The sequence below is a fragment of the Cyclopterus lumpus genome, chromosome 3 (genome assembly GCF_009769545.1).
Source record: "Cyclopterus lumpus isolate fCycLum1 chromosome 3, fCycLum1.pri, whole genome shotgun sequence".
Taxonomy (NCBI): Eukaryota; Metazoa; Chordata; class Actinopteri; order Perciformes; family Cyclopteridae; genus Cyclopterus; species Cyclopterus lumpus.
Genome location: NC_046968.1, coordinates 28,613,674 through 28,627,296, shown reverse-complemented (window position 1 = coordinate 28,627,296; position 13,623 = coordinate 28,613,674). Strand labels below are relative to the sequence as shown.

At 46.7% G+C, this 13,623-nt stretch overlaps 1 protein-coding gene across 1 annotated transcript in view; it reads left to right on the top strand.

Annotated features, from left to right (window-relative positions):
* otog (otogelin) overlaps positions 1-13,623 on the top strand; it is a 48,729-nt gene that overhangs the window by 10,628 nt on the left and 24,478 nt on the right. The window contains exons 12-23 of the mRNA XM_034529809.1: positions 1-124; positions 239-347; positions 656-702; positions 1,469-1,614; positions 3,387-3,519; positions 5,141-5,318; positions 5,931-6,055; positions 6,544-6,756; positions 8,563-8,728; positions 9,745-9,819; positions 10,210-10,253; positions 10,625-10,790. The exon at positions 1-124 is cut by the window's left edge and continues 2 nt beyond it. Coding sequence (XP_034385700.1) covers positions 1-124; positions 239-347; positions 656-702; positions 1,469-1,614; positions 3,387-3,519; positions 5,141-5,318; positions 5,931-6,055; positions 6,544-6,756; positions 8,563-8,728; positions 9,745-9,819; positions 10,210-10,253; positions 10,625-10,790 — 1,526 coding nt within the window. The remainder of the gene's footprint in view (positions 125-238; positions 348-655; positions 703-1,468; positions 1,615-3,386; positions 3,520-5,140; positions 5,319-5,930; positions 6,056-6,543; positions 6,757-8,562; positions 8,729-9,744; positions 9,820-10,209; positions 10,254-10,624; positions 10,791-13,623) is intronic.

Below are 13,623 nucleotides of genomic sequence, written 5' to 3'. Positions count from 1 at the left end.
AAGCAGTGTCCTCCGGGTCTGCAGCACAGGGAATGCATCAGCTGCTGCCCGGCCTCCTGCAACCTGGAGCGGACGTGCATCGACAGCAAGCTGGCCTGCCTGGATGGATGCTACTGCCCCGACGGTGCACGCCCACTCTGACTTATCCGTCACAGGGTCAAAAGACCTTCAGTAGAGTCCTCTGACCTCAACACAAACCACCTGTTGAACCACTAAACGGGCGTCCGTCTGTCCACAGGTCTGATTTACGAGGACGGAGGCTGCGTGACGCCCTCCGACTGTCCGTGCGAGCACCGCGGCCTGTTTTACCCGTCTGGACGGACGCTGCAGGAGGAGTGCAGCAGCTGGTGAGTCGGGTGCTGGACACGTGACCTACCCTCGCACAGGGAGCAGTGTTTAACCTCTCTGGCACCTGCAAATACTGTTCTTACATCCCATAACAATGTGTATTGAAATAAACCCGTCTGGATCCGGAACAACCCCGAGAGGAACGAATGTGAGATATTAAAAAAAGGAGCTCGTTGTCCCGCGGACTCCTTTTTTAATCTTCTCAGGACCACCTGGACTCGGTTGGTCCCGGTTGGATCGCTGATCCTGCTGATTAGCTCCGTCTCTCATGTTCTCCACCTGTGGACGTCTCTGCTTTCTGTTGCAGCACATGCGAGGGTGGAGTGTGGAACTGCACCGACTACAGCTGCCCAGGTCGGTATGGTGGGAGGGTCCTACTTCATGAACTAGGAAGGACATACCCTTGTAGTGAAGGTCAAAGATGAAGGGCCCAGGAGGAGGGAAGGAGTCCTATACATGTGGTGCAAGTCGATGCTTCCTAGTTCGGGAAATAGGAAGGAGGAGGGTTCGAATGAGGAGTGAGGAGAAACAAAGGGATCATCCTATGTTTCTAGTTACAAGTTAAGGATGAAAGCAAAGGAGGGACAAGGCATCTTAGTTAGGGAACATGAGATGAAGAACATGTCAAAGAAGAAAAGATGTCTTTTTGGAGATGAGAAAAAAGGCCGTACGTATGGTGCAATTAAATGCTTCCTAGTTAGGGAACATGAGAGGAAGGGACAAAAAAGGGAAAGGCCTTCTTCTTAGGGAGCCGGGGGAAGAAGGTCTCAAGGTATGGTGCAAGGAAACGCTTCCTTGTTAGGGAGAAAGGAAAGGAAGGAGGACGCTTTCTAATTAGGATTTGAAAAAAGGAGTAAGACTCATAACAAATGGGCAAGGAAGGCCGACCTTTAATGGCCCATAAAAAAGGGCCATTAAAGAGGAAAAAAGCTCCTTCGATATGGTGCAAGGAAACAGGATACTTCAAGGTAACGAAGGGCGAGGTGTTTGAACTAAAAGAGCGAGAAAGAAGGTAGCTTTCTAGTTAGGAAGGAAGGAAGGACGGAGAAAGGTAGCGAGGGTGGCAAATGACTCCTAGTGTGGGAGCGAGGAAGGGAATAAGTGTCCCTCTTCTCCGCAGGCGAGTGCTCGGTGACCGGCGACATGTACTTTCACTCCTTTGACGGGCGGCGCTACACCTTCTCGGCCACATGCCAGTACGTCCTCGCCAAGAGCCGCAACTCGGGGAAGTTCACGGTGACCGTCCAGAACGCCCCCTGTGGAGCCGTGAGTCACCTTTTCATCCGTCCTGTTTATTTCAGTTACACATCAAACAAACAAACAAACAAACTAGAAAACAAACAAGGAAACCCTCTTTTTTTTTTTTTTAAGGGTTTTTCTTAGACGTCTAAACTTCTGCACGACCGGCCTCTGCAGGTGCTCTCTTGTCTCGGCCCACAGCTTCGTGCAATTTGTCCGTCTTGTAGATTATGTCATAATTTAAGTGCTCAATAACCCCCCCCCCCCAGGTACTTGTTGTTCAAGAGCCGTGCTGCGACTTAGAGGAATGAAAAGCCGAAACTCTCTCTCTCTCCAAGCCTTCAGTTTCCTTGCAGCCTTTGAGCTGCTTGACAACACTTCAGACCCCGAGCAGCCCACTGAACAGGATTACCTTATCTGGCCTGACTGACAGAAGCTGTGGACGGCTTTGTAGTGAGGAGGGAGGTGAAGAGAGGCGCTGGATGGGGCGGGGGACTCGGACAGAGAGAAGGTTATGCGGAAAGCAGGAGGCGAATGATGGGAAGAGTAAAAGGAGGAGGAGGAGGTGTGGGTGGGGGAGTGCTAAAACCTTTTGGCTAAGGGGCTCTGTCACTTATGAAAGAGACGATTCATAGAGGCAGATCGCTTACTGTCAGCGACGCAGGTTTTATTACTTTAAAAATATCAGAGCGGCAGAGCAAGTAATTGTACTTTAATAAAGTGATGTTTTAAAAGTGTCTGTTGGTGATGGCGATAGTGGTTAGTCCGGGATGTCTCTTTGACGCCTGCTGCACGGATTGTAAACGACATACGCATCCTGTTGTAGTGACTAGAACAGGAGTAGGAGACGTTGAACTGTTCTTCGTGGTCATTTAACTAGTACAAAAGAAAATGGTGGTCGTTGTCAGACGGTGTTTTTGCAGCTCGCCGGGAAAAGAGCAAACGCAGTTTCGGAGATGGATATGTGGCTAGTTAGCTTGTTAGCTAGTTAGCTAGTTAGCTGGATAGCTTGTTAGCGTGTCCTTCTCCGGGAGTGAGGTCACAGGACTGTAGAGCTGTGACCTTTTACCTGGTTCGCGCAACCAAAGTGACATCTCTCCGTTCTCTGCGGCAGGTTTCTTTGGGCAGTCCACGCACATCCAAAGTTTTCTAACTGCGCGTAGAAAATGTTGACTTTTGAGAAGCTTTGAGAATGTTGTTTTCCCCCTGAGGAGAAACCCGCGCAGGGGGGATATAAAAGATCCAAACGCTTCCTCGTTATGTTTTCCACTCAGTATAAGACCCCGTTTGGACCCAGCGAGGCTGCTAGCCACCACCCTGTCACCGCCGCAGCATGAAAGCACGGTGGAATTAGCAAGCGGTCCACTAGTTTCCGAGCTAGCTTGCTAATTCCAACGTGCTACATCGTTTACAGGAAATTAACCTAACAAAATGGTCACTTATTTGTTGATAGCAAAGTGATTTGTTACGCTAAGTTGTACTTGAGTCCTCTGTCTACGCTTCGTACCGTTACCTCGCTTCGTGTAACCTCAGTGAGTCAGCGACTGGTCGTAAGTCGGTTTAGTTTATTCGGCAGTTAGCTCACTACAGCGGTTCATAAAAATGTCCGCCTCTCCGACCATCCTGGTGATAACCGATTTACTTCTATGGTTGTTATGCACATTGCAGCCTCCAGGGGTCGCTAGAGGGCCTTTACAGGTCTTTTTTTACCACAGACGTCACGGTCTCTCTCTTTATCTCACTCCGAGTCCCGTTGTGTATCTGAACTGCCGTCATCCAGCGTCCCGTCTCACTTGCAGAACTTGGACGGGGCCTGCATCCAATCGGTTAGCCTGGTTATTGACGAGGATCCGAGAACGGAGATCACGCTGAGTCACGTTGGCGAGGTCTTCATGGCCGGACATTACCGAATCTCCCTGCCGTATTCTGACGGTAACCTCCTCAACCGTTATCACTTTTTATCACCTTTCATCACCTTGTATCACTTTTCATCATCTTTCACCACCTTGTATCACCTTTCATCACCTTGTATCACTTTTCATCACCTTTCATCACTTTTCATCACCTTGTATCACTTTTCATCACCTTTCACCACCTTGCATCACCCTTCATCACCTTGTATCACTTTTCATCACCTTTCATCACCTTGTATCACCTTGTATCACCCTTCATCACCTTGTATCACTTTTCATCACCTTTCATCACCTTGTATCACTTTTCATCACCGTATCACTTTTCATCACGTATCACTTTTCATCACCTTTCACCACCTTGTATCACCTTTCATCACCTTGTATCACTTTTCATCACGTATCACTTTTCATCACCTTTCACCACCTTGTATCACCTTGTATCACTTTTCATCACGTATCACTTTTCATCACCTTTCATCACCGTATCACTTTTCATCACCTTTCACCACCTTGTATCACCTTTCATCACCTTGTATCACCTTTCATCACCTTGTATCACTTTTCATCACCTTGTATCACCTTTCATCACCTTGTATCACCTTTCATCACCTTGTATCACCTTTCATCACCTTGTATCACTTTTCATCACCTTGTATCACTTTTCATCACCTTGTATCACCTTTCATCACCTTGTATCACTTTTCATCACCTTGTATCACTTTTCATCACTATCACTTTTCATCACCTTTCACCACCTTGTATCACCTTGTATCACTTTTCATCACCGTATCACCTTTCATCACCTTGTATCACTTTTCATCACCGTATCACTTTTCATCACCTTTCACCACCTTGTATCACTTTTCATCACCGTATCACTTTTCATCACCTTTCACCACCTTGCATCACCCTTCATCACCTTGTATCACCTTTCATCACCTTGTATCACCTTTCATCACCTTTCATCACCTTGTATCACCTTTCATCACCTTGTATCACTTTTCATCACCTTTCATCACCCTTCTTCACCTTGTATCACATTTAATCACCCCTGTGTCCTCCCTGGTGTCCTCCCTGGTGTCCTCCCCTGTGTCCTCCCTGGTGTCGTCCCTCGTGTCCTCCCCTGTGTCCTCCCTGGTGTCCTCCCTGGTGTCCTCCCCTGTGTCCTCCCTGGTGTCCTCCCTGGTGTCCTCCCCTGTGTCCTCCCTGGTGTCCTCCCCTGTGTCCTCCCCTGTGTCCTCCCTCGTGTCCTCCCCTGTGTCCTCCCTGGTGTCCTCCCCTGTGTCCTCCCTGGTGTCCTCCCCTGTGTCCTCCCTCGTGTCCTCCCCTGTGTCCTCCCTGGTGTCCTCCCCTGTGTCCTCCCTCGTGTCCTCCCCGGTGCCCTCCCCTGTGTCCTCCCTCGTGTCCTCCCTCGTGTCCTCCCCTGTGTCCTCCCTCGTGTCCTCCCCGGTGTCCTCCCCTGTGTCCTCCCTCGTGTCCTCCCTCGTGTCCTCCCCTGTGTCCTCCCCTGTGTCCTCCCCTGTGTCCTCCCCTGTGTCCTCCCTCGTGTCCTCCCTCGTGTCCTCCCCTGTGTCCTCCCCTGTGTCCTCCCCTGTGTCCTCCCTCGTGTCCTCCCTCGTGTCCTCCCCTGTGTCCTGCAGACGTCTTCCACATCCAGGAGCTGTCGTCCTCGTTCCTCCAGGTGAAGACGGCGTTCGGCCTGCGTCTGCAGTACAGCTGGAGGGAGTTCCGTCTCTACCTGCAGGCCGACGAGCTGTGGAGGGACGGCACCGCGGGCCTGTGCGGAACCTTCAACGGCAACATCCAGGACGACTTCCTGTAAGTGTGTGCGCCCTCCGACCCCCCCGAACCCCCCCGAACCCCCACCTCAAAGAGAGAGAGAGCTCCTGTTTCATCGAGGGGAGAGGGAGGTGATGGTGAAGTGCTCTCTCTCTCTCTCTCTCTCTCTCCCTGTAATGCACACTGGCCGGTGGCTCGGCATCAAAAGCCTCGTCTCCGATCAACTCTTTTAGGCCAGATGAGCCACACCACCTCAACAAGGAAGGAGCTGTTAGGAATAGGGGCTCCAGTGTGCGGCGTGTAATGGCCGTAGAGGGCGGATGTCGCCCTAACAGCTGTAAATGATACACATCACAGACCGAAGTGGTCGTCTGCTACGAGGACTTTGCCCCCGAAGATCCCTCAGAGTGGACTTTGTCATGACATGGTTTAGTTTTAGTCGACGGCAACTTAAAATGATTTGGTTGCATCCAATTTGGTGTTTTTTTTTGGTCATCTGATTATTTTGTACATGTCAGTTTTATGAAGCCTCGATGGTTTTCTCCCCTTAACCAATGATAAAGTACCACGCTCTGCACACGCACGGCAGACTTTGCATTCGTTCTTTCAAAGCGCTCCGATGATGAACCCCGCGCTCTGGTGCTCCTGCAGATCTCCGTCCGGCATGATCGAAAGCACTCCTCAGCTGTTTGGGAACGCCTGGAGAGTCTCGTCGGCGTGTTCCACGAGCCTGAGCGCCTCGCCGCTCGACCCCTGTGACACTCACCAGCAGGCCGGTCAGTTCCTCTTCCACCTTTTTGACCCGTTTCTGTTTCCGTAGGGAAAGAGAGGACATTTCACTATGTTTAGTCCTTTTGAATGTTCAGTCTTCTAAACATTAGACATATTCATTGTATTAAAGGAATGCTTTTTTTTTAGTTTATTGTAGATTAAAGTTTGTTTATTTTCCCTTCAGATTTTGCAAACGGATGATTTATTTGTGTTATGCAGAGTCGTCAAGAATTCAGCCATAAATTTGATATAATTGGACACAAAAAATACGAGTCAGTTTATTTTCAAGGCGTCTTGATCTACTTGGATCCTCTCGTGTTCCTGCAGCTGCTTCGCAGTAAACGCCTCGTTGCGTTCAGCTTCCATCGGGTTCTCTGGCGTGCTGTCACTGTGAAGCAGCTGCAGACGGATTGAGTCGTTCACCCGCTTATGGAAGTGAACGTATAATTGGACGCTTGTGCATTTTGAGCTGAACGCCCGTGTGTCCGCCCAGCGGCCTACGCCTCCGAGATGTGCGACGTGCTGAACCAGGATCTGTTCTCCGGCTGCCACGAGTACCTCAGTCCGACGTCCTTCCACCAGCAGTGTCGCTCCGACACCTGTAAGTGCGGCGCGCCCTGCCTCTGCTCCGCGCTGGCCCACTACGCTCGCCACTGCCGCAGATTCAACGTCGTCGTGGACTTCCGGTCGCAGATTCCCGACTGCGGTGAGCGAGTCCGGGATCGAATCCTCCTTCTGTGTTCGAGCCTCAGGAGGAAACGTCCGACGATGTGGTTTCACACACTTTTCTTTCTTTTCTTCTCGTGATGTCAAATCCAAATCCTAAACTTTCCCCGAGCAACTTTTAATGCTCTTTGTTAAACACTTTGAACTCTTTGTTAAACACTTTGAACTCTTTGTTAAACACTTTGAACTCTTTGTTGAACACTTTGTTGAACACTTTGTTAAACACTTTGAACTCTTTGTTAAACACTTTGAACTCTTTGTTAAACACTTTGAACTCTTTGTTGAACACTTTGTTGAACACTTTGTTAAACACTTTGAACTCTTTGTTAAACACTTTGAACTCTTTGTTAAACACTTTGAACTCTTTGTTGAACACTTTGTTGAACACTTTGTTAAACACTTTGTTAAACACTTTATTTAAACACTTTATTTAAACACTTTGTTAAACACTTTGAACACTTTGTTAAACACTTTGTTAAACACTTTAAACACCTTTCCTAAACTTTCCCCCCAACAACTTTTAATGCTCTTTGTTAAACACTTTGAACACTTTGTTAAACACTTTGTTAAACACTTTAAACACCTTTCCTAAACTTTCCCCCCAACAACTTTTAATGCTCTTTGTTAAACACTTTAAACACTTTATTTAAACACTTTGTTGAACACTTTGTTGAACACTTTGTTGAACACTTTGTTGAACACTTTATTGAACACTTTGTTGAACACTTTATTTAAACACTTTATTTAAACACTTTGTTGAACACTTTGTTGAACACTTTATTTAAACACTTTGTTGAACACTTTGTTAAACACTTTATTTAAACACTTTGTTGAACACTTTATTTAAACACTTTGTTGAACACTTTGTTAAACACTTTATTTAAACACTTTATTTAAACACTATTTAAACACTTTGTTGAACACTTTGTTGAACACTTTATTTAAACACTTTGTTGAACACTTTATTTAAACACTTTATTTAAACACTTTGTTGAACACTTTATTTAAACACTTTGTTGAACACTTTATTTAAACACTTTGTTGAACACTTTATTTAAACACTTTGTTGAACACTTTGTTAAACACTTTATTTAAACACTTTATTTAAACACTTTGTTGAACACTTTGTTGAACACTTTATTTAAACACTTTGTTGAACACTTTGTTAAACACTTTATTTAAACACTTTATTTAAACACTTTGTTAAACACTTTGAACACTTTGAACACTTTGTTGAACACTTTGTTGAACACTTTATTTAAACACTTTGTTGAACACTTTATTTAAACACTTTGTTAAACACTTTGAACACTTTGTTGAACACTTTGTTGAACACTTTATTTAAACACTTTGTTCAACACATTTATGAAAAAGGGTCTTAAAATAACGGCGTAAAACACCGTACAATGAGTACAGAAACGCGTATCTTCAAAATAACACGAACGCTGGTCTCCTGCTTGAAAGTCCTGTGTTCGTCTGACCTGCCCGTCTCGGCACAAGTTTGATTGACAGGCGGTTCGTCCAATCACCTGCCAAATATATTTCCAAGCTGTTTTTTTTAAAACGACGGCTTCTCAAATGGTTCTGTAAAACAAAACACAAAACTACAAAAAAAAACGTAAGGTGTAAAATAGACAAACACAAGAGAATTAAACCAGAAGCCAGAACCCAACGTTGATGTGTTGTCGTGTCCGTCACTGCGGCTGTAAACGTGACGTTAGAACTGTACATCTTTAGGACGCTTCGGCGTTATGAACCGGAATCTAACCGCCGTCTCTCCCTGCAGCCGCCGCCTGTCCCGCCACCATGCGGTACGGCACCTGCGTGTCGTCCTGCCAGCGCCGTTGCTCCGCCCTCTCCGTCCCGCAGCACTGCGGGGAGGAGTGCGAGGAGGGCTGCGTCTGCCCGCCGGAGACCTTCTACAACCATCGAACTCACACCTGCGTGCACAGGTGAGGCGGCGCGGGGGGGGGGGGGGGGGGGGTCTCTGAACCAACATGTATCCCTTTTACTTAAATCTGTCTTTTCTTTCCTGTGTTTTGGGTCCTCGCTCCAGCTGCTTCTCTTCCTGCTCTCCTTGAAGGTTGTTTCACGGCACACAAATCCTCCCGAAGTGATATTTAGATCTGCTCTAAAGTTGGAGGTCAGCCTTTAAGTGTAGAGGCCCGGGCCTCTCGGAGCCAGGCCTCTAACTGTGCTCTCTCTCTCTCTCTTTCTCTCTCTTTCATCCTTCTCTGAAGACATGCGGCTTAATTCCTCTTAAATGTCCCAGTTTTTTACATCCTAATGGGGCGCGGTGCCTTACTTACTACGCGATAGAGTTACGAAGGAGGAATTCCCCGTGAAGCCCCCCTTTCATGCCGCGCTCGGGGCCAGATATCTGATAACCAGCACAGAGGCCGATGTGTGGCGCGGGCCTGCATGTCGGAAAGAGGCCTCTGCTTAACGCCGCTCAGCCCCACGCAGAGAGATGTTTTAATATGTGTGAATCAGCTCAAAGGTTTGATTTAATTTGTTGAAGGTTTGTTGTGGATTTGACATCTTTGAGCACTGAGTTGACCCCCTGAAGCCGCCTGGTCCGCCCCCCCAGACCTGCATACGTCTAATGCTCCGGTCAAGGCCACACAAAGCCCTCTTTACCGCAAGTCTTTACTCAACCGTTCTTCCTGTCGCCAGTGTAGCATGACAGCATGGTGGAGCTAGCCAGCTGTCTGCACGTTAGCTAACGCACTTGTTATTTCCACCATGCTTTAGTGCTACAGTGACAGAAAATTATCCCGATGTGCTCGAGGGGGGCGTGGCCTAAGCTTCTCCATATGCTCGTTTTTGTGTTGGCTGGACTTCTGGTTTACGTCAACAGGTTGCATCAGGAATCACGTGTGTGTGTGTGTGTGTGTGTGTGTGTGTGTGTGTGTGTGTGTGTGTGTGTTGGCTTTGTTTTTACCTGCCGGTGCGTTTTCCTCCACAGGAGCGAGTGTCCGTGCAGTTTCCTCGGAGCTGATTACGAACCGGGAGATGTGATCATGACCTCAGCAGGTGTTCAGTAAGCTCCTCCCCCTCCGTCTACCTGCATCTGATGAGATGATCCGTCCTCCGCTACAATGAGTTAAACAACACCAAAATGAGGAATACATCAAACGTATTCTCACCGGCATTAATGCAACATTTCGTGACAGTTGCTACACTTTTTAAATAAAAGGATATATATATATATATATATATATATATATATATATATATATATATATATATATATTCTTGTGTGTGACGCTACAGAAAAAGACAAATGTGCAAAAAGATGAAAAAAAAAAAGAGCTGTAAGAATAAAACAAGAACTGGGTCGGTCCATACAAGATGTTTTTTTATTCAATGTGTTTATTGTACTAACCTTCCTCGTGTATCACCCTCGTCTTCCTCTTCCTCTCCCTGACAGACTTTGCCTGGACGGTAAACTGGCGTCTCAAACCTCAGACAGCGGTGAGTCACTTTATTAATCTGGGCAGAAGCTTTGCACAAGTCACACTAATACAATAAGTGCTTTGTAAACCTGCATTCCTCCATCACTGTTATGTTTTGAAAAGGTGGAATGAACCTCCTTAAAGGGACAGTTCCCTTTTTCTGTTTTTATTGTTCCTCTTACCTGTCGTAATTGATTTGTTGTGAGTGTTGGAGACATCACTGTCCTCCTCCTCTCTGGTATGATGGGACCAGGTGGGTTTCATCATGCTGTCGCAGCCTTTCTTAATCGTGACAATGTGAATTATTTCTTGAAAAAGAAAGACGTCCCGATCTCAATGGAGACTTCCAAAAAAATCCGATGAGCTCGTCTTCTTCTCCTCCTCTTACAGACATGTTGTGTCCGGCTGGTCAGCGATACCAGAACTGCTCAGAGGGGGGCGATGGCTTCCTGTCGGGGAGGGGCGTGGCCTGCGAGCACACCTGCGAATCCTTCCTGCTCAACCTCACCTGCTCGTCACATGAGCCCTGCGTGACCGGATGTATCTGCCCTCCTGGGTGAGCGATCGTCTCCTTTTATTCTTTTAATTTTATAATTTTTGTAATTTTTTGTTTCCTAAAATTTTTTCCTAATTTATTTAAATTTAAATGGCTTATTTTAAATTATTTTACACTTTTTTTTACACGTTTTACTCATTTAATTATTTTAAATTGTACATTGTTGAAAATATGGCAGTAATACACTAAATTAAATAGGATGATAGGTTAAGTTTTGTCCCTGGCTCCGCCCAGCGAGCCGATGAGGTGGACATCACGGAGTAGATCAGTCACCTGATCCCCGTAAGCCCTCCTGGCTGTCGCCCCTGAAAGAGGGTCAAGTGGGGTCACTCTGTGACATCAACCCTCCTCCTCATCACAATGTGCATCGGAGCTCATGACGCTTTTGTACGGGTGACATCGCCGATGGGAGCTGACCACAGAGGCTCTAAGAAGAAGAAGAAGAAGAAGAAGAAGAAGAAGAAGAAGAAGAAGAAGAAGAAGAAGAAGAAGAAGAAGAAGAAGAAGAAGAAGAAGAAGAAGAAGAAGAAGAAGAAGAAGAAGAAGAAGAAGAAGAAGAAGAAGAAGAAGAAGAAGAAGAAGAAGAAGAAGAAGAAGAAGAAGAAGAAGAAGAAGAAGAATCCCATAAATAACACTCAAGTGGTTAAAGTGTAATTCATAATGGAGAACGTTGAACTTAAAGGATCAGAACGTCGATCCACACTCAGCTAAACATACATTTGAAGACACGATGTGTGCATTAGATACAAATCACGTCAGATTACGTTCGCTTGAGAACCTGTAGAATAATTTAGAAGTTTAATATCTAGAAGCCATCGATCTCAAAATGACGGCGGCTAAAACATTTCCATTAGGAGGAAACTTGCTTCTGACATGTGGGAGTGTCTTAAACTTGCGACTCCTCTGGTTGTATAGAAGTCTATGCTTCATGTGTTAGAGCTGCATTCTCTCTCCTGACCACCAGGGGGTGACTCCTCTGGTTGTATAGAAGTCTATGCTTCATGTGTTAAAGCTGTATTCTCTCTCCTGACCACCAGGGGGCGACTCCTCTGGTTGTATAGAAGTCTATGCTTCATGTGTTAAAGCTGTATTCTCTCTCCTGACCACCAGGGGCAGACTCCTCTGGTTGTATAGAAGTCTATGCTTCATGTGTTAGACTTCTGGCTTGGCTTGTGGTTTAACTAGCTGTTAAAAACCACAAACCAAGCCAGAAGTCTAGGTGTAGTTATGGATTCAGACCTTAACCCGAACAATCATATCAAGACAATTACAAAATCAGCCTCCTATCACCTGAAGAATATATCAAGGATTAGAGGACTTATGGATTTGGATTTGGAGGAACTTGTCCATGCTCAGTAGACTTGACTACTATAACGGTACGTTCACAGGTCTCTGTAAAAAGTCAGTCAGAAAGCTGCAGCTCGAGTCCTCATTAAGACCAAGAAAGTGGATCACATCAGTCCAGTTCTGAGGTCTTTGCACGGACTTCCTGTCCAACATAAAGCACTGAATGGTTCAGGGCCTAAACACGTGTGATCTGCTGCTACCTTATGAACCATCCTGACCCCTCAGGTGGTCTGGGACTGGTCTACTTCCTGTTCCAAGAGTCAGAACTAAACATGGAGAAGCAGCGTTCAGTTCTTCTGCTCCACATATCTGGAACAAAATCCCTGAAAGCTGCAGGTCTGCTGAGACCCTCAGAGACCCTAGGGACCATCAGAGACCCTCAGAGATCCTAGGGACCATCAGAGACCCTAGGGACCCTCAGAGACCCTAGGGACCCTCAGAGACCCTCAGCCCGCTCTCTGCAGCGACGTCTTCTACCGCCGCTGTTTAACATCATCCGATGGAGCAAAAACTGCAATCGTGTTCATGAGGATGTATTCATAATGTGCACGTAGGTTCGGGCAGAATGAACGATTGTAGAATCTTTGATTGGAGTAATCGATACGGCGGCTTGGCGGTCGCACAAAGGAAGCTGTTAACACGCTTCTATCTGTAACTCTACTCGGATGAACCCGAGGACCGTTCAGCATGGCGCTCCATTGTCCGTGGCCCCTCGCCAGAGGACGTAGCTCAACCCTGAATATTCCAAGATACTTATCAGCCTCGCCCCGCGGAGTGGAGAGCAAACGGAGAGGCGTCCGGACAAAGAGCGTTTCTCTCCCTCTATCTCTGAGAATCCTAATTGTCTGGTTTTCTCATGTAGCTAACGAGTGTTACCGCTTTTCATCCGCGGGTCGCCAGAGGCTCTGAAACTCTGCCCCCCCCCCGTCTCGTTTGCTGGCATCGCGCCGCTCTGGAAGCCGGCCGGCGTTGGCTCGGCCTCTGAGGACGGCCCTCACCGTGGAGCAACGGAGCCCCGAGCGGTGCTTGTGTTGTATAGAAAGCGATTGACGAGGCGTCTTCATTGGCCCCTTCATTGGCCCCATTGATGACTTCAGTCAACACACTCGTACTCGACTGGCTTCGCTTCTTTGGTTCAGTTCGTCTGAATTACAAGACGTCCTCGTACCGTTTTCTCATATGAACTCAGACAATGTTTTTGATTATTGGGGTTCACACAACGGGAGATTGTTTGTGTTGGACGATGTTCTCACCAACTGGTTTAGTTGAGGGCTGTTGGTGCTGTTGCCTTTCAAGGGTTCAGGGGTCATTTATTGTCACCATGCAACGGAATTCAGTTGTAGCTCGACAAATGCATGACAAACAAAACATTTTCATTATGGGGAACGTAAACGGAAGCAACCAAAACAACTCTCTGTTCAGATAAAATGGCCAACATCTTCACTTAAAAGATTCAACGTATAGTGATGATGTAAAAGAAAAGTAA